This window comes from Lepidochelys kempii, chromosome 2 (assembly GCF_965140285.1).
Source record: "Lepidochelys kempii isolate rLepKem1 chromosome 2, rLepKem1.hap1, whole genome shotgun sequence".
Taxonomy (NCBI): domain Eukaryota; kingdom Metazoa; phylum Chordata; order Testudines; family Cheloniidae; genus Lepidochelys; species Lepidochelys kempii.
The window spans coordinates 32576568-32599609 of record NC_136381.1 but is presented as its reverse complement, the minus strand read 5'-3'; the positions used below and the strand labels follow the sequence as shown (position 1 = coordinate 32599609).

The 23042-nt window shown below is 40.1% G+C and overlaps 1 protein-coding gene across 3 annotated transcripts in view; it reads right to left on the bottom strand.

The window, feature by feature from the left end:
* Positions 1–3606: 3606 nt before the first annotated feature.
* The window catches only part of NUDCD1 (NudC domain containing 1), a 149761-nt gene continuing 130325 nt past the window's right edge, over positions 3607–23042 (bottom strand). Inside the window, exons 9-10 of one of the 3 annotated variants that reach the window (XM_073330308.2) lie at positions 13267–13426; positions 3607–7958 (exon numbers count right to left, since the gene is read on the bottom strand). In XM_073330308.2, coding sequence (XP_073186409.1) covers positions 7666–7958; positions 13267–13426 — 453 coding nt within the window. In that variant the 3' untranslated portion in view covers positions 3607–7665. Of the gene's footprint in view, positions 7959–7998; positions 9760–13266; positions 13427–23042 lie in introns of those variants that run through there. The other 2 variants (XM_073330309.2, XM_073330307.2) reach the window with 2 other exon arrangements.

Genomic DNA, 23042 nt, shown 5'->3' with positions numbered 1-23042 from the left:
GTTGTGGGCCAGAGAAGTGTCTGCATGGTCTGTACCTTCTTCCTTCTCATCTCTCATGTCCCCTGATGCTTCTGACATCTCCCTGTTTGGGAAAGGTGGAGAATGGATTTTTCCTTTGGACTTGGGTTGAGGGCCTAGGGTATTGAGCCCTATACGCTGCCCTGGACTGTGGGGGGGATCACTGCGCATGGGGAAGGGCATCGGTGGACACAGGCAAGGTTGTCTGTACCATTGCTGCATCTTGCAAAGCTGGTGAGCTTTGGTCCTAGCAGCTTCCCATGGTGGTCTTTATCCTGTGCGTGAAGCATGGTGGGAGGAGAAACTGCTCCCATGTACTTTCCCCTCTTCATCACTGGAGATGGGCTGGGGAGCACGAGAAGTGGATAACTGCTCAGTTATTTGGCCCGGAGATCGCTCAGTACTGAGCAAGGGTGATTGCGGCACCAAGGTGATTGCTATTCCTTGTACTGTAGAAAATGCTGTGGCACCGTTTGTTTCTGTGGCAATGGTGCTGCTGGTGTAGATGCAGTTGGTGCCTTTGCTGAGATGGTCTGTGTGTCAGTGCTGATGACTGGGTTGGTGCCAGTGGGGGTGGCATTGTTGGTTGTAACAATCTCGGTGCCGACTCCTGCACTGGGGTGGTAGGTGCCATGGAGAAGGAGCGTCTCAACTCCGTTCCGGAGTGGTGGAGCTTGGCAGAGGTCCACGGAGGGATGGTGCCGGAGATGCCCAGAACGTCAAAAGTGCTCACCCTACTCGAGCTCGGCACTGAGGAGTGACCTCATTGGGGAAATCTTTTTTCTCTGAGTGTCCCTATTTGGGGAGGAAGACTGTGGCTCAGTCTTCCAAATTGTCCAGGAAGCATTCCATAGCCAACAGTCTGAGCTTTATCTGCCTCTTCTTCCTAGCCTTGGGCTTAAGGGCCAAACAGAAGGAACATTCCTGGGAGATATGGGACTCCTGGAGGCAATGGACATACTTGGAGTGCCTGTCACTTACTGGTATAGCCTCCTGGCATGTGAGGCAGCACTGGAAGCCTGGCAAACCAGTCATACTCTGCCAGGAGAAGACACGTCTCCTGGAGTGAAAAAAACGATCTGCACACCCCTCTGTAGCCTCAGTGTATCCCATGAGGAGGCAGAGGGCATGCGCAGGTCGGACATTGCTAGGTAGAAATCTCCGACTGAGGGCTCAAGAGGCACATGTGCACCGAAAGTGGAGCACCTATAGAGACACTACACAAAGAAGAACTATATGGATTGTTAAGGAAACAGGCTTTTGGGACCTTTCACATAAATTTTCTCTTTTTTTTTTTTTTGTATGAAGGCAAAAACAAAACACCAAAAAAACCAAAAAAACAAACATGGCTTTCATGTACTTCAGAAATCCGAAAAGATACAGCACAATTTACAGCTCCAAGAAGCAGATCAAAAGTTTTAGTTTTAACCTATCTTGTCATCTGTGATTTTTTTTTTAGACCTAAAAATGAATGTCTAACCCAGTGGTTCTCAAACTGTTTGTATGGACAAGCCCTTTCAGACAGCAAGCCTCTGAGTGCCTCCCTCCCCCTTTATAAATTAAAAACACTTTTTTATATTTTACACTATTTTAAATACTACATTTATAACCCTATTGTTTACAATGAATTTATCTTCTCACCACTTTTAAATTAAGACTAAAACATATTTTTATTAAATAATTGTTATCAGTGGAAGAGGGTTTTTTTTCCCCCAATAGTTACTGTTTAATACTGCGGGGTGGGGGGAAGAAACTTTGTCAACATCCATTTTCACAGCAGACTTAGCTCCCCACTGCCACCCTTATGTCCGCACCGCTGCTGAGCTTGGTGTTCAGAGAGTGGCAGCAGCTGGCCGGGCGCCCAGTTCTGAAGACAACACCGCCACCCGCAGCAGTGCAGAACTGCAGAAGCAATGCCATACCATGCCACCCTTACTTCTATGTAAGATTTGACCTTTCCACAGGGAAGGGTGGCTATGGGAAATTTTGGGTTGGCTATAGCCCCCACAAGTCCTCCGCTAGCACTGCCCCTGCCTGTATGTCGGACTGTTAAATTATAAAAAAAAAAAAAAAATTTGTGATCTATGTTCTGATTGGTCTAAGATTTAATGCTCCTTCAGCTGCTGAACAATCAAGCCCTCTAACGTTGTCTCAGTTCCACCTTTTTAATCTAAAAACAAACCTGCACACACAATACTACAATCCCCAGAGTCCAATTTCCTTAAAATGGTGATAATACAAATATATGTTTTGTTTAGGAACAACCATCGCTGCATTATACATTTACAATACTTTTTGAAGTAAATACACTACATTGCAACAGAAAGGTGTGTGTAATTTTCCAAAATGCTAGTTTTAAATTATATATTTTATAGCACTTGCTCTGTTTTGTGCATGCACTTACAACCTGCATGTAATAATCTCACAACCCCCATGAGGAGTTGCCAGGTTGAGAATCCCTGGTCTAGACTTTTCACCATTAAAAAGGGCAGCAGTTTTTTTTAAAAACTACAGTCCTTTGGTACTTTTGCAACCCTTCTCTAATACTTTGTTAAATCTTATCCTCTGCAAATCTTTTTGTTGCATTTTCTTTTATGTGGTGTTTATCTGTAGACAAGAATAAATATTTCAGGCTAGAGTCCGTCACTTCCTCTGAGTTGCTTCTTACCTTTACAGTCATGCTGAAACCAATGGTACTAATGTAAGTCTGGTAAAATCTCTTCTATTGTATCCATATACACTGCATCACATGACTTGTCACAAAGGATTGATCATTGGTCTACATAAATAGATATTTTAAAATTAATCGTTTTGTTCACTTTTCTACATTCTACAAAGATGGTCAAAGGGATGGAATGCAAGCCATATGAGCAAAGTCTGAAGGAACTGGGTTTGGAAAAGAGGCGACTGATGGAGGGGGGCATGACAATAGTCTTCAAATACTTGAAAGGTTGCCATAAAAAAGATGGGAGAAAAGTTGTTCATTTTTGCCACAGAGGGCAGGACAAGAGGCAATGGTTCAAATTACAGCATAGCAGATTTAGATTAAATTTCAGGGGAAAATGTAACTGTAAGAACAGCACGACAGTGAAACAGACTGGCTAAAGAGGTTGTGGATGCTCCTTCACTGGAGGTTTTCAAAAGGAGGCTGCACAGTCATCTGTCTTGGATGGTTTAGATGTAACAAATCCTGCTTCTTGGCAGAGGGTTAGACTAGATGACCCTTGCGGTCCCCTTTAAACACTATGATTCTGTTGTGCTCTTCTCCAGTCAACTGGTACTTCAACAGCTCTTATCCCCTTCCCAATCAAAACTGGTTAGTTTTCTGCCAAAAATAAATGTTTACTACTTTCTTAGCCTTTGTTTTACACCAGCATGTCTACTCACTGGTTGAGCCAGAGTCTACATATCATACATGGCCTTTTGGGCCTATGAACCCCAAAGGTTACATTACTTGTAATCAGCATAGGGCCTGAAGATACTGTACTTAAAAAGTGCAGGCAGTTTTGTACAGCTGAAAACCTCCATAGGTGATGTTTTCTATCCAGTTGGGTGTCATGACTGGAATTACAATGCACCTCCTCCCATGTCACTAAAATTACATAAGCACATTAACAATTTTGTGAAAACAAAAAAACTTTAAAGTTTACAAAGTTTTTTTTCATTTTGATGAAGAACTAGAAATTACAACCATGAGGGCAGGAATATTGGTACAAACAGGTAAAAGGAAAAAGAGAACTGGAAACCAATGCAGTAAAAAAAATAAAAATAAAAAAAATGTACATTTGTAGTGGCCATTGAGCTCACAATCTCAAATCTTTTTGACATCCAGGTACTTATTTCTAGGTCCACTTGATGAAAGATTTTCACTCAAAGTTGGGCAGACTGTTGGCTCTGTAAACACATGTTCTCCAGTCGTTTAATGTCCTTTAGATACATCAGCAGTCCCTGAATGCTTGGAGAGGTTTCCAGTTATTTTGCCATTAGTAATGTTAAATGAAGAGACCTCTTTGTATAAATCCATTGTGACGTCCTTCACAGTCCATAACAAGCACTATTAACATCAAGATGAACTTTCTATATGTAATAAATTGTGTGTCTTACTGCTTATGAATACACCTCCAATTGGAGACACGTCCAGAATGCATGTAAGAGCACCAATGGGAGTGGACAGTGTATGGACAATATGGAGAGCTTCTTTTATATGATGCTGAACTATGCCTGGTAATGTATACTTTGTGTAGCAAAGATTACACACTGTACAATTACTTATTTCGCTACATTAAGAGTGTATTTTGCATTGTTCCTGATCATACCCCAGAAGTGTTCATTTCAACATTCTTTTACCATCAGTTTAAACGTATTATACATTTTATTTTACCTAGAACATTATACCACTAAAGATTAAAAAATGTCTTTTACAGGTTTCAATGGTAACTCTCACTGATCACATTTCTCACCTCATTATGAAAGACATCACAAGATATTCAATATTTGCAAATAGATTCAGACTGTTTTGAAATTGTTTAAATCAATTAAAAGACTCTCCATCCAATAAATTATTAATCAGAGTACTACTACTCAGCTTTGATTTTGAAATATTAAACAAAACATGACTTAACTGGAAAAATCTTTGTTTATACCCAGTTCTTTATACCTAAGATTTCTCATGTGTTAAATATACATTCAGAATTTGACCTTTTCTACTGCTTACACATACAAGGTATATATTTTTTTATACAAATAAATACATACAAACAGGATTCAGAAAAGCAGTTTCCAGTTGCAAAGGCAAACACCTGCACACACTTCTAAAACACTAAGCCCGCAGAAACTAAACAGTTTGCACACACACAAATCCCATTTGTCCACAGTGCAGTAGTTAGTGTTTGAGAAGCACAGATGCAGGTATTTGTACTCCCCAATATACATAATTCCAAAATAAGGCTGCATTGAAAAAAATCAGACCCCGAAATGCTCACTTGAATTTAACTGTACATGTCTGCTCTATTTAACAGGTTGGAGTGCCATTAGGGTTCCTGAAAAAATGAACGGCAAACTGTAATTTGGCCCCAGTATAACAAAAAAAATAAAAAAAATAAAAATGCTAGATAGTCTATAGGTAAGTGTTTATACCTACATTTATCATAGCAATTAGATCTCCCACAGAAGTAAGATAAGAGAACCGAGTCTAGAGCTAAGTAGGAGTTGGACTACTGCCATTGTAATTACATTAATATGGCTCGTGAGGAAATCTGCACCTGGTTCTCTACATCTTAGACTTTGGGATAATAAAGATTCATAGTTTTACTCAAAAAGCTATTCAAAATCCTCACTTATATGTTGGAACCAGAAAAACAACCATTTGTATATAAAATGTTAATATATACTAATTCACAATCAACTGCAGCCTTTATTTCCACCCAATACAAATATCAGATCTGCATAATGTGAAGAGCAAAACACAAACTGACAAAAGCCAGAAAAATTCAAAGTTATAGCTGCAATAATGTCCATTATTCAAACCAGCCACAGAAGTAGGAGTCAAAAAGAGTTTCAGCCTCAACTACTAATCTCGTTGCATTTGTCATTTCACAAACCTAGATCCAGACTCTGGCTTGCACAGTGCATAAATGCAGGCCAGAAAATAAAAAAACAGGCAGCAGCACTGTCCAGTGGGACAATGCTGATCACTCCAGTTCTTCCTCCTGGAAAAAGTGAGGAACTGCTCTGCAGGTCCTCTGTGACTTACAGTGAACAGAGATGCAATAAGACACAGCCAAAGGGTGAATGGATGGAATGTGCATGTTTAGGGGCATATGCATATTTGACTCCCTGTCTATGCAATGACCACTCTACGCAAATTGAGCTATGTCCCCTTGCAAATTATTCCTACTGCTTCCAGAAAGAGGCTATCCCTGGGGAAGTGAATGTAAGGATTATCATAGCAAGGATCTGGGAGCACAGCAGACTGCTTTTGGCAGAAGTCATTATGGTGCAGTGCAAACATCAGCCAGAATTTGGCCCAGGTATGGAATATCTTTGGTATTTATGTATTATAACCTTCCGAAAAAAATTAGAATGGTTTATTATGGTTTTAGCAAAAGGAAGGGCACACATTTGAAATGATAAACGGACGGGATAAAAAGTCATTTTAAACAGTTTTTTTTTAAAGTTTTATTTATGAATGTAATGTTTTAATTATTTTTAACTTGCAGAATAATACATGTTGCAGTCATACACAGCCAGGCGAGGGAACATTACAAAAAGAGCATTTGAAATAGATTATTTGCACCTATAACAGCCAAATGGGTTCCCCGACATTTTGTAAATAGCATCCACCACATTTTCTGCAGGCTGGGGCATTCATAAACAGCTGTAGCTTACAAAATGAGAGTGCTCTATGGTAGGTGCCGAGTCTCAGTCAAAACAAAATCCTGGTACAAAATCAGGTGACCACACCCCATACATTTTGAATAATGACACTCTGCTATGTCGGAGTCTGTGGTAGCATACGACAGATATAAGCCTCAGAATAAAATGAATGTAAAATGGAATTTGAAAGTGACAAATATGGCTCTGCAACTGGAAACCATTTAATTATGGATTTTTTGAGCAGAAAAGTAGGTTGATTTATATCAGCTCATCAAGGCAATTGATCTTTTAAATAATAAACAATACTGTTAATTCTTCAAAAGGACATGTAAACATATGATTCTATGCAAGTATTCTGAGTGGAATACATTTCAGGGTCCATTCCCATTGTTAACTAGTGAGCAGAGTATTCAGAAAAAGGACGAACACTTTTTTCACTTTAGTCAGTTTTGCTTCTGAGTAAATGTGACCTTGTTTGGAGCTTAGAATGTTCTGCTCCCAAGAGAAAGCTACCAAAACCATTTTAGGTTTTAAGTTTTTAAAATGTTTGAAGATTTAATGGGAGGAACAAATGTGTTTCAATCAGATTACTACAACTGCACATATATAATGAGGTTATTTGACCTGAATTAAAAAATATGCTGGAAAAAAGCAGATGCCCCAACACACCATCATTTAGCCAATGAACCATGATTTGCTAATACTAAGTGAAGACATTTAAATATAAACAGACTAAAATTTTCAAAAATAATTTAAATGGCTCTGTAAAATATCTATTATTTGGGTAAAGTGTGATCTTTGCCTTGTGTTTATGTAAGCTTGTAATAAAACAAAGACTTGTTTTATTTATCTGAATCACACCCACAGAGAGAAACTATAGCGATGATACAAAATAGAAATAAGTGAATACTCAAGATCCTCTTGAATGGCAGAACTGTGGTAGAAAAACTATATGAAAAAAACAATGCATGGATGGATCATTTCACACATGCCTCCGGTAACTGATTAAAATACTGCTAGCACAACAGAGAGTTTTCTTGCACTTTTCCATAGAATTGGAAGTCCCCAAAAAATTAATTGACAATGGAGTTGAAAAGCTTTATCCAACTGGGCACAAGTTCCAGTGAACATATTTTGGTTGTCCTTTTAAAAATTAAACAGGGTACTATGATATTTTACTTCAACAGTATTTGATTTAACTTTTTAGGTAATATCTCATCATTTCTCAGACCAATTGTGAATACATCCAAGTCAACATGACATATTGGATAATTAATTTTCAGTGTTTACCTTTATTAAAAACAAGGATTTTGTTGTGAGAACAAATAATCTCTCATTTGTAGCCTGAAAGCCCAAGATAGGATCACTGGCTTCCAGGGTTGCTACCAGCTGCTTAGCAACCTGCCCTACTTGTCTTCCCTCCTTCCTGTTGTAGAGAACTGTAGACAGAGGAGTGGGCTGTCGATAGATGAACACTCGACGCAGGCACTCACAAATAGCAGCATAGGAGTAATTTGGAGGACAAGCAGTGAATTTTTTGTCTTGCTTTGATGCTTGGACATAACCTGCAAAGCATACAGATATACAGAGGCAAGAAAGAAAGTCAGTATACATTTCAACTGTGTTTTATTCTGTCATTTCAGAATCCTGTGCTTGTATTTTAAAACTAATACACAAAAGGTCACAAAAAGATAAAAATATACATAAAGGACAATTTAGTACTAATGGCTCCCTTTGACATCTTAACATTTATCTCTGACACCTCTATGCATGCCCCTCTCTATGCCTGAAGACCTGTTCTTGACAGAGTCATTCTTCCACTGTCTCCTCCTCAGAACATACTTCTTCAGTGAGAACTAAAAAGCCTGGTACCACTTCCCAAAGAAGTGAGAATAAAACAGCTATTAGCAAAACTCTAAACACCACACACCGTATTCTTCAAAAACATACAGCACTTACTCTTGGAATACCAAATACTAAAATATCATCTATAGGCTACATCTGAAAAAAATTTATTCTTCAAAACCATGAGTTAAATTGAGTTGGTTCTTAAAGAAATGTAGCACCCTGTGTCACACTGTTTTTGCCCCAACTCATCCTAACAGTAAAACACAGATCCACCAAATTCCCCATAGAGATACAACTTACTGAATTATTATGCACAGGCTACATCAGGGGCTGAAGAAGAAATATATTCCATCACTGAATAACATGGACAACTGCCCTCTTTCAAACTGATTGCCATCCAATATTGTTTCAAATGGGAGTGAGGCTATAGGGCCGGTCTCAGCAAAATGAGCTACCATCTTCCAAGGACAGCTTGGCTTCACTCTCATTAGAAACAATGTGAGGCAGTGGCCATTTTGAAAAAAAGACAGTTCTGTTAGTAGCAGGGACACATTCTATTTCTTCCTGTTCCCCTAAGGTGTCATTACAGGGCATAGTTTAGGTTGTTTGGGTACCTTAGCTATGTATTTCCATACCTTAACATATTTAGATTTATTTTATGTTTAACCCTAACTCAAAACTTCCTGGGTTTATAAATGCTTGTTTTTTGGAATAAATACAACATTCCTACAATGTCTGTATTCTTAAGTTACTGATATTTGCTCAATCTTAACTCTAGTTTAACACAGTTTTTATCTGGGAATAACTTGTTACTACTAAGCTAGACAGCCAATGGCACAGATAAGGAGCCAAGGCTGCTCCAAGGAGTAGCCTAGCCCAGCCCAGCCCAGCCCAGGAAAAGTTTTAATAAAGAGTGTTAGCTAATACATTTAATTCACGTATTTTTAAATCCTAGTGTAGACAAGGCAAGTCGGGTTTAAAAACAATCCAGAGGGCGAGGGAGTCTAGAGCCAATTGCTACCATATCATATGTTGAAATATGTCTTGGCCTGTTTACATTGGGGCTTAAAAGTAAATGAACGTATTTTAATTAACAATTTTTAAATGCCTTATTTTTCAGTCTAGACCAGTGGTCTCCAAAGTGGGGTGCGCGCACCCCAGGGGGTGTGCAAGACCATCCCTGGGGGTGTGCGGCAGGAGGAGCGCCGCCAAAGAAGCGCCACTGGCACGCCGGCGGCAGCTCGGCTCTCACCGCTCCGTCTTCGGCGGCAGCTCGGCTCTCACCGCTCCGTCTTCGGCGGCAGCTCTTCTTTTTTTTTTTTACTTCCCTATACCTGGCCTTGGGGGTGCGCGATCCAAAAAGCTTGGAATCCACTGATCTAGACATAGCCATGGCAGCTACATGGGGCTGGTAGCAGAATACAGACTGCTGAGCAGCCAGGAGAGAAGGAAGAGAGGCCTTCAAGTCAGCCACGGATTTAGAAGGGCAAGACCAAACACTCCCATCCTTCCATCCAGCTGCAGTAATGAGAGGGGAATAAAACAAGAGTTACTTGTAAGTGTGTGTGGGGGGACACCCTCAAAAAACAACTTTTTCTTCACAGATTCAGAGAGCTCAAAGCCAGAAGAAACCATTAGATCAACTAGTTTGAACTTCTGCATATCACAAGCCATTACATTTCACCCTATTACCCCTGTATTCAGACCAGTAATTTGTGTTTGGCTAAAACATAACTTCCAGAAAGGCATCCAGAGATAGAGAATCCACCGCTTCCCTTGGTAGTTTGCTACAATGTTTAATCACCCTCACTAAAAAAATTGTGCTTTATTAGGGATGCAGGGACATGGACAATCTTTACCACACCTCACACACATACAACGGTGACTACTGCAAGGAGAGGGAGTGAAGGCATTGTTCTTTTGACTCTACTTTGCACAAAGAGGAAGATTTGGCCCGCAAAGGATCACAATTCTCCAATCACTCTCTATGTACTGTGGGACTAATTTTAGACCAGCAATGAAAATAGGGAAAAGAAGAGAACAAAACTACAGGCATTGTGTTAGTGAATAAGATGAGCACCGTGGATCCTTTAAAACTACCTTCTTTATCCCACAAGATGCTCACTTACTACCACTGGCTCTAGCATGATATTTCTAATGTTTGGTTGTAGATAAAAAAGGTGGTGACGTATGTCTTTTCTGGCAAATAAAAGGTAAACTAGATTAGCACAGAAGTGTAAACTTCAACATGGTACTGTAAATGATAGTACAGTAAGGAGGAAAATGTGGAGGAACAATGATGTTTTTACCCCCACAAGCACAGAAAGCTTGAAGAGGAATTTTAATTTTCTTCCATTTATTTCCAAAATTATAGAAATATTGGTGCACCTAAAGTCTTAAAACAGTATTAATGATTAATTGTAAGATGCTTAAAATTAATCACTACTAGTTTGGAAAAAGATTTGCCTTGTCTTTTTTTTAAGCATTATAAAACCACTTTGCATACAAAAATAATGACAAATATACAGACTGAGTGATGACAGTAGATTTTAAAGGTACTTGAAGCCTAATGTGACATTAAATCAAGGTAAGAGGCTGATAAAAAGATAGTTCAAGTACAAAACAAAACAACAAGTACAAAAAGAAAAGAAAATCAGGTATGGGAGTTGAAGTCCCAAAGCAGACAACAAAAGCAGTCTGGTCTGATTAGGTAGGCCACTATCCAGAACACGTGTGTTCTCAGACTTTGCTGAAGCTATAATGAAAGTGAAGGATTTCTTAGCTTCTCTCACTGATTTAATGTGGGCTTGCATCAATGCCCCATGTTTACTGTACTGAGATCTAGTCTCTTCTGCCCTCCTATTTCATCTGTTGGAAGTCATTCATGAGTCACGATGACTAGAACAAACGATGTGAAGGCAAGAGGCAACCACGGGAGCAGTGTTCTGAGGCCTGCTGCATTCTACTAGCTTATCAATACCCTAGTCAGGTAGTTATTCATTGTTTCCTAGCAGCAAGTCCTGGAAATCTATGGGATTCATAAACTTGCAAGCATGCAACAACAGTTATGTCTGCCTCTAACTGGAGGTGCTGGGACAATAGTTTAGGCGTTTTTCCTGTGGTTCCAGCACACTCACTGAGGCAGAAAATAAGATCCAGAGACCACTGGGAGGGATCTTATAGTTATCACAGTCTATGTGAAATCTTGTGCTTGACCAATTTTGATGGCAACAAGATATACAGATCTCAGAGCTACAACCCTTAGATTCAGAAATAGAAACCAGATTCAAAAGGCTGAAATACAAGAAGAGGTATTTTATTAATAACTGGTTAATAAACTAAAGGACAACATTGGCATAAGAGCAAACGGATATAAACTGGTCATGAACACATTCAAGCTAGAAATAGAAGAAGGTTGCTAATCATCAGAGGAGTGAGGTTCTGGAATAGTCTTCTAATAGGAGTTGTGGGGGCAAACAACGTAATTGCTTTTGAGAGAGCTAGACAAATTTATGAGTGCAACTGTATGACGGGATTGCTTGTGATGGTAGGGGGGTAGCATTCAGCAGCCCTGGGGCTTACTTCTGGTTTATGTCTTATGTTCCTAAAAGCTCATGTTTCAGTTGGCTATCTGCAAGGGTAAAGAAGGGATGTTTCTCTCCCCGCAGTGTATTCTGAGATTTTTCTTTTTAAAAGGTCTCTCTGTGATGCATTAGGAATGGCTATGTTTGGAGATGGGACATAGGCTGGAGAAGGCCAAAGCTCTAAGGTGGCACCAAGCAGGTTCTTGGTTTGCTGGGATTCTTGCTCACATGATCAAGACCTAATTGATTGCCATGTACAGGTTTGGGAAACAATTCTCCCCCAGGTCAGATTGGCAGTCACCTTAGGGAGGGGCTCTGCTTTCCTCTGCAGCCTGGAGTGCAGGTCACTTGCCAGGATTATCTGAGTATATTACACTTAATCTGTTTCCTGCCATTGTGGGGTCTTGTGCACCTTGTTCCTTCCTATTTTCTGCCTGTGGCACATAATAGGTCTAGTCTCCTGTGAGCTGTAATACTTTGGTCTAATTTCAGCTTCTGGATGGTGTTGATGGCCCGTGAAACACAGGTCAAACTAGATGACCTGGTGGTACCTTTTGGCCTTGAACTCTATGACCATGATGTCTACAGACCAGCAGCTAGATAAAAATAGCCAACGTGTAAAAGATGAACAATATCAGTCTCCTTGCTGCTAAGGTTAATTATTTAAAAGAAAATTACACAATGGTTACTAAGACGAGCCTTTATTTTAAATGTGAAAAGTTGAAAAATAATATGAAATGTGAATGTGAGGCTACTTGGCCTGTCACGAGGTACTTAAAGAGTCACCAGACTCTGAAGACCACTTGTTAAAAATGTATCTTACCATGAACACATTACATCTGTACTCTATGCCCTGCACTAGATGCCTGCTGGTTTCTGGTAGCCTTAAAGGTGCTGGTTGTGAGCTAAAAAGCTTGAAATTGCTTGGGGCCTACTTACCCAAGAGACTACCTCTTTTCCTGGGCCATATGGCCACAGCTGAGGTCAGCAACGGTACTCAAGCTGAAAAATCTCATTATAAAAGGGAGCGTCTTTGACTGTTGAGCTCCTTCCATGATCTGAATAGCCCAAGTCTGTTGACATTTAAGGCCCATCTCTTCTCCCTAATATTCTGTCAAGTATTCTTAAACCTCTTGTTCACATATTAATAAACATTTAGTTATGAAGAATGATGCATCGACCTCAATGTTCTTGTGATTAGATAACCTTTTTAACTTCTAAGCTGATCTTCTGTCAAGGCACGCACATTACCTATAACTTCTGTTCTAGTATTTCTAAAATTAATCCAACATTCTCTTATCAATAGAATTAATGCACTAATCAATCAAAATTTAGTTAGAGTATCTCACGAACAAAACATAGATCTAATGGAAATGAGATGGCAAAACCTTGAGTATCATTTGTTAGAAAGAGACAGGCCACTGAGCAGTTCATTCCATACCTAAAGCGTTGAAAGTTGCAATGTGCTCCCACATACTGTCCGGTTGGTCAGAGCGTGGCTGCCAGAGAAGAGCATCAATATCATGCCGCAAACAGAAGCAAGGCATTTCTTTGGGATTCACCACTGCTGAGAAGAGATACTGGTTGCTTCCAAGATTCACCTAAAAAAGAAATTAAATAAATCTTGAAGATGAATTCAAAAATTGCAAAATACTCACAATATAAATAGCAGCAGATTTTCTGTACAGTTAAGACACTGGCTATAATTTTAGGCCCCGGGAATGTTTTCTTGCAGTACTGTATTACTGAAACATATTTGTTTGGAATGTTGTTGTAGCCATGTTTGGCCCAGAAGATATATATGAGAGAGAGAAAAAAGAGAGAGAGAGAGAGAGAGAGAGAGAGAGAGGGTGGATGAAGTAATATAATTTAATAGACCGACTGCTGTTGGTGGAAGAGAAGCTTACAAGCTTTGCAGAGCTCTACAGCTTGACGGTCTCTAGGGTATGGGTTCTCCAGCTGGGTGTTGAGGCACTCAGGATGGGGTCACAAAAAGGTTTCAAGGAATAATTTCTATATAGTTAACTGGGACAGGGCTGTTGCCCCAGTATGGAACAGATTTGTAAGCACTGATATTGTTTGTTTAGTACACTGAAAATATGAAATTCAAGCCATTTAATTTTATTGACTCAGTTTGATCATAATTATTAGGTTTCAGACCACAGCCCTAATTATCAGGACAAATCCTATTCACTTTCCACGTGAGTGATTCCCAGTGACTGCTGTACGATGGCTTGTATAAGAAAAGCTCGTAGGATTCATCCTAGTATCCTATCTAAACACAACACCACACAATTAAATGTCGCATATCACTTTAATTTACTATGAAACAGTCTTCTCGGATAATTAACAACAAGATGCTTATGTAGCACTAGCTACCAAATCCTCAAGAAGGAGGTTAGTATTATATGAAAAAGGGAAAGTAATTAAGTGACATGGCCAAGGCCACTGAAGGATTAGCAGGCAGGAGTTCCTTGTTCCCAGTGTGATGCTCAGATCACACCTATATTTTCTAGAGGAATAAATGTACTTGAGATCTCCTTTACACCTGAAAATATTTTCACACTGCAAGAGTATAGCAGTTGTTGCTAAATTAAGATACTTTGAATTATTGTAATTTGAAGCAGGTGATGGAGATGTGAGATTGCTACACCTGGTTTCAGATCTTGCTACAAGTTTATTAGTATTATTACTCCTCTAAGCAGGTTCTGAATGATGTTGAATCTCATAGATTAGTAGTTTGGTAAGGGCAGTGCCCCCAGTACCTGGATTTTTACATTGATTGTTAATTATTTGTATTGTGGTAGTACCTAGAGGCCACAGCGCCATTGTGTGGGCACTGTACAAAAATATAACAGAAATGGTCCATTCCGCAAAAAAAACTTACATTCTAAGGATAATATGAAACATAGCACATACATATAGCAGATGGAGAACTGAGACACAGAGAGATTAAATTATTTGCCCAAGGTTATGCAGGAAGACTGCAATAGAGGTGGGAACTGAACCCAAATCTTGTAAGTCAAGCCTCAGCTACAAAGCATCTTTCCTTGGACAGCAGCTCCTCCTCCTCGACAGCTGCTTCCATAAGCATCCAGGCTCTTCAGATGTATTAGCAGCTGTAAAAGATGTGAAGTAACCCTAGCAGTCAACAGGGGCTTACTGCAACAAGAAGAACAGCAAGGACAGATTTCCTAGCCATCAACAGGCAAAGAGCTGCCAGTATGGCTGGAGTCAAGAGCATCAATCCGGTACTTTATGGAGACTGGGCAGTGAGATGTAAGAAATTATATTTTTACTAAGGGCTGAAAATGTGCTCAACACTGGGCAAGATGGGAAGTCCAAGTAGTCTATGCTCCAAAAAAGTTGACAATCTAGCAGACGGAAGGGTGTCAAGTAGCAAAGCAGAAACAAGCAGACCAGTCGCAGTGGATACCGAGCAGCACAACAGAGCGTCACAGAGAGATGTGTGTAGGAAGTGGGGACTGAAATGAAAAGAAGAAAATGGCAGGGAGAAGTTTTTGGGAAAAGAAATTAATTAGATTTTTCAGGTTTTACTAACTGTAAACTTCAATTCACATAATTAGAGATGTGCTTTGATTTTAACATTACCTATACATGTACAGATTAACCAAGCACTGTAACTGTATCTTTGAAATTTCTAGGGTCCCTATCCCCATGGTATCTTAGAGCTACAATTGCTAGAGATAGTGTGGGATCACAAATGGGATCAAGATCTATTAAATAGTCTCTCAGGAAGTGGCCCACAGCCCTACGATCAGAGAATTTGTGTGATAATACACATGCACTCCACACCTACCTGGCTCTCTATGACAACTCTTAGGGTTTCTTGTAGCCCCTACTAACCCCTATTTATCTTCCTGAGGTACTGATAATGCAACAACCACTGTGACATCTACAGTAAGCATCTATTCTGTGACCCAAGTACTGCTCGGTCTGTGGACTCCAATCGTTAGCACTCTGTCCTCTAAGGCTAAAGCCTCCATCATTCCAACAGACTAGCAATCATCTCCCTCCACCTACTCCAAAAATAATCAACAGACCAACCTCAATTCTAATTCGCAATACACAAGACATTGTAAGAAAAGAAAGAAACCAACACAAATAAAAACAGTTCACTCGTGCACAGAGGCTGCTGCAGGAACCAATGTTACCTATAAGCAGGTAAATATATAGTGTGTGACAGTCCTTACCTGTTCAGCTGGTGTCACAGTGCAATTTGGTGGATCTTTTCAACAGAAAGTTAAGTACATTAGATTTTTCACCTAGCAAATGTGACCTTTAAATCAGTTTTTCCATGTATAAGGAATATCCCTGCATCTCTCCGCTAATCAGCAGCATGCATGAAAGATAGCCCATGTTTGATAGCACAGCCAAACCTCAAACCTGATGCCTAAAGTTAAGTTCCTAAATACATATTTAGCCCCAGAACCTGCACATAAATTGACTTCAGAGGGCCTCCATGCAGGTGCGGGGGTGGACCTATACAGTCAGTCAGGTGGGTATAAAAAAAACAAATAAGGGGATAAGAGAGAGAACCAGGATAACAGTGATAGGAATGTCTCACATAGATTATACATGTATACAAATTGAGGGCCCAAGTGCTTGTTTTTAACAAAATCAGAAAGGTACAAAGAAAGCAGATAATCCACCCTTCTGGCAATCTGCCTTGCCATTGTCAGTTGGCCCCTCAACATAAGCATCTTGGTAGAAGTGCGTTTTGAGGAGGGATTTGAAGGGGATAGGGTGCTGGCTTTCCAAATGACTTCAGAGTTCTATTTGTTAGCCTTGCACCTCTGAGTACAGATACCTAAAAACAGATACTATGATGTCAGGGACTACATAAGCACTTAACAAGAACCTACACTTTATTTGATATCCAGTAACCACTAACAAATCACTGAAATGAAATCCAGCTCAAAACACTAATTTTGTCTGAAATGGTGGTATGCAATTATGCAGAATAGTTTTAAATGTCACATCTGGGCTATCACTATGAATGTCTATTCTAGGAGGGAGTCCCCTACCTCTTCCCTCACAGAGGAGGGGGAGGGATAGCTCAGTGGTTTGAGCATTGGCCTGCTAAACCCAGGGTTGTGAGTTCAATCCTTGAGGGGGCCATTTAGGGATCTGGGACAAAAATTGGGGATTGGTCCTGCTTTGAGCAGGGGGTTGGACTAGATGACCTCCTGAGGTCCCTTCCAGCCCTGATATTCTATGACTCTAACCCTGTTAGACTGGCTTTCCTTCCAAAAAACAAGCAGTTTTAAATATATGTAAATACCATCAATTTCTTCCCTTTCCCCAGAATTTAAAGAAGCTCACTGAACATTATAAGGATCTTATAATAATAAAAGACAAATAGTAAACCCTCACTATGTTTTAAGCTTAAAATGTTTTTTCTATGCAGTCTGATGGCTTGTGGAATTCAAACAATTACTCTTTTTCCAGAAGTAATTGTAGTATTTTGAAAGACGTGATCAGTGATGTTTAAGATGGTTGAGACATATTATTGTATTTCAGCATGGCAAATGGCACGACATAAGTATATAATTTGCATGGAATTGACATTTCTATGACTAGATCATTTGGATGCATGGCGTATACTTGCAACCAGCTACTTCGCAAAAGGATTATCTCACACTATTATCCAAAAGAAGCAGAAACAACCAAACAGAGAAAAGAATTATGCAAGTTTGAAGCAGTCATGGGTTTGCAGCAGCAGGAACCAGATGAATCTAGGAGGGAGGCCCCTGCCTCTTCCCTCACACAACCCTGTTAGACTGGCTTTCCTCCCAAAAATCTATGCAAGACATCTCACGTGACATTCAATCATACAGGCCACACCTAACATAGTCCTGCAGTCCAGATTGAATATTAGGTGTTCAGTTAGGCACAAGTAGCCTGCATTTGTGGCTCATGGACATCAGAGGCCACTATGGGCCCAGTACTGGATATGGGGGGGTGGGGGTTTGAAAGCTGGGAGGAGCCATCAGGTAGGAGCACGGACATAAAGTGAAGAGGGGTAGGGTTGAGTGCTGCTAGGGCTTACCCATTCTGCAAATCAGCCAGCACCCCTCGATACTCTCTCCAGCTTCCACCCAGCTCTCAGCCACTCTACCCAGCTACCTTCAGCTTTCCCCAGACACCTTCCAGCTCCATGAACTCTACCCCCAACCACACTCATCTCTCCCCAGCTCCTCCCGGACACCTCCACAAACCCAGCTGTCTTAAACTTTCATCTTCCTTATCCCCAGACCTCTGACCACCCTGCTCTCCCAGTTGCTGAGCCTGTTCTAATCTTTCCCACTGGACAATCCTAGTCATCCCAAATTTCTAGTTTGACACTACCACAAACCCAGCTGCCCTGGCTTTCCAACTCCAGAGAGCCCCTATCCAGTACCCATCTATGTCCCAGACACCCTTCAGCATCTATTCACTTGCCACGTTTTCTGCAGCTCCTTGTCCTATTCCCACCACTACTTGGGGCAGGATGTGTTGACCGTAAACTGAAGTGTATGGTTTTATACAAATTACTTGGGTAACCCACATGCTTTATCTTGCAACATTTGACTTTGTTTCTCCAGGGGAAGGGAAGTGAAGCAGTGGGGGAAGAGTCATGAATATTAGTTGGACATTGTGTCTTTGCACACGTACAAAGAGCAGGGTAGAGCAACTCAAAAAGACCAGAAACTGTCAGTACAGGAAGTTACCAGTAGTAACAGTAGTTCACTAGACATGCTCAGTAGCTCTTCTGAGGCCGAATGGCAAATTTTCATTCTGGGAAACCTACCTGTCAGGTCATACCTTAATCATCCTCTGAAAGCTTAATCACCCAGACAGCAAAGAGGCAAAGGTTAGAAATGGAGATGTTAAAAATAGCTCTTTAGAATTGACCTGCTGATTGATGCAGGACAATTGTGTTGCTGAGAGAGCTGGAATGCTGTGGAAATCCGCAGACTGCTTCTTCGCTGACAGGGTTCTGAAGTGTTTGAAAGGATTGAGATACTGCCATTTCTCAAGGTCTGATGAGTCCAGGTCACACACTACATACTATGGTCACACTGTGAAGACTGAGAAAGACAAGATCAGAGGGCAAATGCGTTTTGATGTGTGTGCTAAAGTATAGAAAATGTTATGTTGAAACTTCATATTTGAATATATGTAACAGAAACAAAGGTGGAGATTCTGTATTAGGAACACCAGTAGATTTATTGTCCAATAGCTTTCCTTCAAAGTTATTCAAAGTATTATTATTAAAATGTGTTCTGTGTACATTAAATGTGTAACTACAAAAGTGTATAGTACTATTTGAAATTGACTGGGAGGTATTAACACTTATTTATCAAGGATTTACTTACAATAGCCCTGAGGATTAACTGTGCATAATAGTTTTCAAAAAGTCCTGAAAAGTCAGAACTGTGCTTCAGCAGGAAGTTAAGTTGAGATACAGGAAGAAAGGGAATGTAACAGTTATGCAGAATATTGCCCGATCATCCCCATATCCCTATAACATTTGCAAATACACAAATTATTCAGCGAGCTAATTTACATATGTTGAAATTATTATTCATGCAGGGTTTTACCACAACACTAATTTAACCATAAATTCCTTTATTAAATTCAAAGGCTGAATGGTATTTGTACAATTGCCCTAAACGTGCTAAACAAACCTAATAAATAAGTGATTTTCTACATCCAGATAGAAACAAAACATTTATAAGCATACTTACAAATGGACTAAACCCAGAGGTGTTTAGACCCATATTGGTTGGCTCCAAGTTGACCAGGCAGGTATTAGCAATGAACCCTATAAGAGATTACTTTTTTATATACCCTTTAACACACAATTGATGGCATTGCCAATTACTGATGTCAGCTAAAAAACAATTTGAGACCGTTCATTCTTATTTCCAGTCTTAATCCAGATAAGATTTTCAACCTCTTATTTTTCCAAGGCCTTTCCTCCTTATATCATCCCCTCCTTCTTGCTGACCAACAGCTTTTCCATTGCAGCTGGGTTCACATAGACCCTAATTTTTCAGACAGCCCTGCTATGTGAGGTGGGAAGATCCATAAAGGCTCAACCTAAGACAATTTTTTTGTCTTACTTAAAACCATCTGCAGTCACCCCTATTGGTCAGAGGCATTCTTTTTAGAAACTTCCCTTTATTTCATGAGTTATGCTTGTGAACCAGACAGCCTCCCTACTTTATTCCATCTGGCGTTACAACTCGTTACATTCAAGGACTTTCTTTTACTTGCTGGTTAGGGCCTTTCTTTACAACACATTCTTTTACGCTAACTTTAATTTTATATTTATTATACAAAATATTTGCAAATAATTTGCACAAAATTTGGTGGGGGAAGAGAGGCAGTGGCAGGAACCACACAATGATTCTAGATGTAAGGAGCCCCTGCTGGGAAATCTTTTTGTACCATCATCAATCCAAAAAGTTTCCTTTTTCTTCCGTCACTCCACACAAAATTAACTATCTTCAGAGTATCAGATCACATACCATGCCCAAAGCCTATCAATGCCAGTCCTGTTCTGACACAGCTACTCCCTCCACAGCAAGTAGCCCTGCCTTTCATAGCAAAACTAGTCCCTGTTGACTTGAGAATGAGACAAACTGAAGTTTCCGGTCCTGCACTGTGATAACATACTGGGTTGTCACTGGCCTACCGCTGGCTATTGCTGTTGATAAAGCTAAAGGAGCATGGAAGAATCAGTAACTTTTACCTACTAACTTTTAAAGCAAGCAGCCAGTATAATTCCTTATCGGGAAGTTGAATAATTCTATTTGAGTTATATATGACAAATGTTATTTTTAAACCTACAAGTTACAGGACTAAATTAGAGTACATTCAGTGGAGGCTAAGGGCTAGCACTCTAAATGATGACATCTTGTATGATGTTTTAAGAGAAAAATATCAGAAAACAACTGAAGTTACAATAAAAATTTTCTTACTGAACAGATTTAATTTATGGTATGTACACTTAAATATAATGCAAAGTGGGGAATGTCCTTAAATATTTTGTTTTCTTAATTTTACCCAACAGCAACAAGTTGAATAACATTCTAAGGCTATGTCTGCATCAGGAATACAGGAATACCTGTATAGTATATCAGCAAAGTGCTACTAGTGAAGAAGCAACTTCACCAACAAAGCTGTGCTTTGCAGAGTTATAATAAAATCACCCCCCACAATTAAAACAAGCTATACCAGTAAAAGTGCAATTTTGCTGGTATAACTGTGTCTACAGTAGAGGCTTCTGAAGGCAAAACTATGTCAATTAGGAATCAGAGCTCATCATTGTCCTGACCAGCATAGCTGTACTTACAGAAATCAGTAGTGTAGACATAACCTAAGATAATGTTTCACAAAAGTTCTACCTCTCTAATGAGCACAAAGATATACAAAGCTTAATATTTTATACCATCATCTAATTACAGGTGAACAATAACTATCATTCATATCTCTGTAAAGGAATTCTGATATTCCCCTGAATCATTTATGCAAGGAGGATTTTCAGACTTCAGAATCAGAGGTGCCAAGTGATTTCAGCCATATAACTTGAGCAAAGTGTGCAGAAATGAATTAACACAACGAAGTACATGGTGGAAAGTTAGAATGAAAATACACAAATACACTGTTTCCCCTAACAAAGAAAAATCATACAGTCTAGTCACGAAATGTCATGTATTTCTCCCCTGACCCATAGTAGCCTTACCTTATTTTTCTTCATATCACTGAAATGTATTATAAAACATGAAGACATCTGCTTCCGGACTACCAAACTGGAATACTCTAATATTAAGGAATTATAAACTTAACTATTAAAAGGAAAATATTTTTTAAAGTGTTTGGTGTTTTAAAATTTAAAAAAGATGGTTCAAGTGATTTGTAAGCTTTGTGATATATAAAGCAATTACATTTGAGTAGGATGGATTAGACGCAAAGGCAAAACATTTAGGACATCTTTCAAAAATGCTGAAAACTATGACTAAAGATTATTGCTTTTATAATAGATAAAAATGAACATGAATTAAAAATAGACATGTATTTATTCTCTTTCCCATTGAAAGGGTTTGGAAATGGTGCAGTTCATTAGCATTCCAGTTGATTACACCAGTGGGCTCCAAAGTGGGGTGCGCAAGACCATTGATTGGGGAGCGCAGCAGGAGGAGCACCGCTGAAGCAAAAGGGTGGCGTGGCAGGAGGAGCACAGCCAGAGGGGGAAAAAACAAACAAACAAAAAACGGGGCGGGGGGACGCGGCGGCCCTGAGTCCTCCGGCCCGTGGTGCAGCCAGGAAAAAGCGGCACTTTCCCCTTAAACGCCAGCCGGAGAGAAGCGGCGCTTCTCTCCGGCTGCTGGCTGCACGGCTGCCCCTGGTCCTTCTGAGTCATCCGGACCGTGCTCTCAGGGCCGCATTCTGATGGGGGCTTTAGAGCTTTAGGCCAGGGCCCCAGGGCCCCCTTAGCCCAGGGCCCTGAAGCCCCTAAAGCCCCTGCATTCCGGGTGGCCCTGCCTGCTGTGGTGGGGGGGGGGGACTTTTGTTTTATATTTGTACAGTGCCTACCACAATGGGGTCCCAGTCCTAGGTTACTCCTAGGTACTATAGTAATACTATTGATAAATCATATATTTAAATTTTTTGATATGTTACAAAGTGACTCTCTATATCTGAATTATTGGTCCTCACCCTCAAAGGAAACCTGCACAACACTTTCAAAAGACTAGCTTGGGAGCTTAAATTCATAATTTTGCTAGACATGGTCTTAAAAATCATGGTCTTAAAGACACTGGATTTATGGCTTACTACAACCATCTCTAATCCACTAACCCCCCTTTTTGTTCTATGACTACAGGGGTGTTAACAGGCCACTTCACCTTGAAGGGCCTCTTAGAATATCTGTTAGCTACTTATGATAAACTATGTGTTCAATCTTGTATTTAGCTGTGACACTCTATCTTTTCCAGACCTGAAGAAGAGCTCTGTGTAGCTCGAAAGCTTGTCTCTCTCCCCAGCAGAAGTTGATCCATTAAAAGATATTCCCTCACCCACCTAGAATCATAGACTCATAGACTTTAAGGTCAGAAGGGACCATTATGATCATCTAGTGTAACCTCCTGCACAACACAGGCCACAGTATCTCACCCACCCACTCCTGTAACAAACCCCTAACCT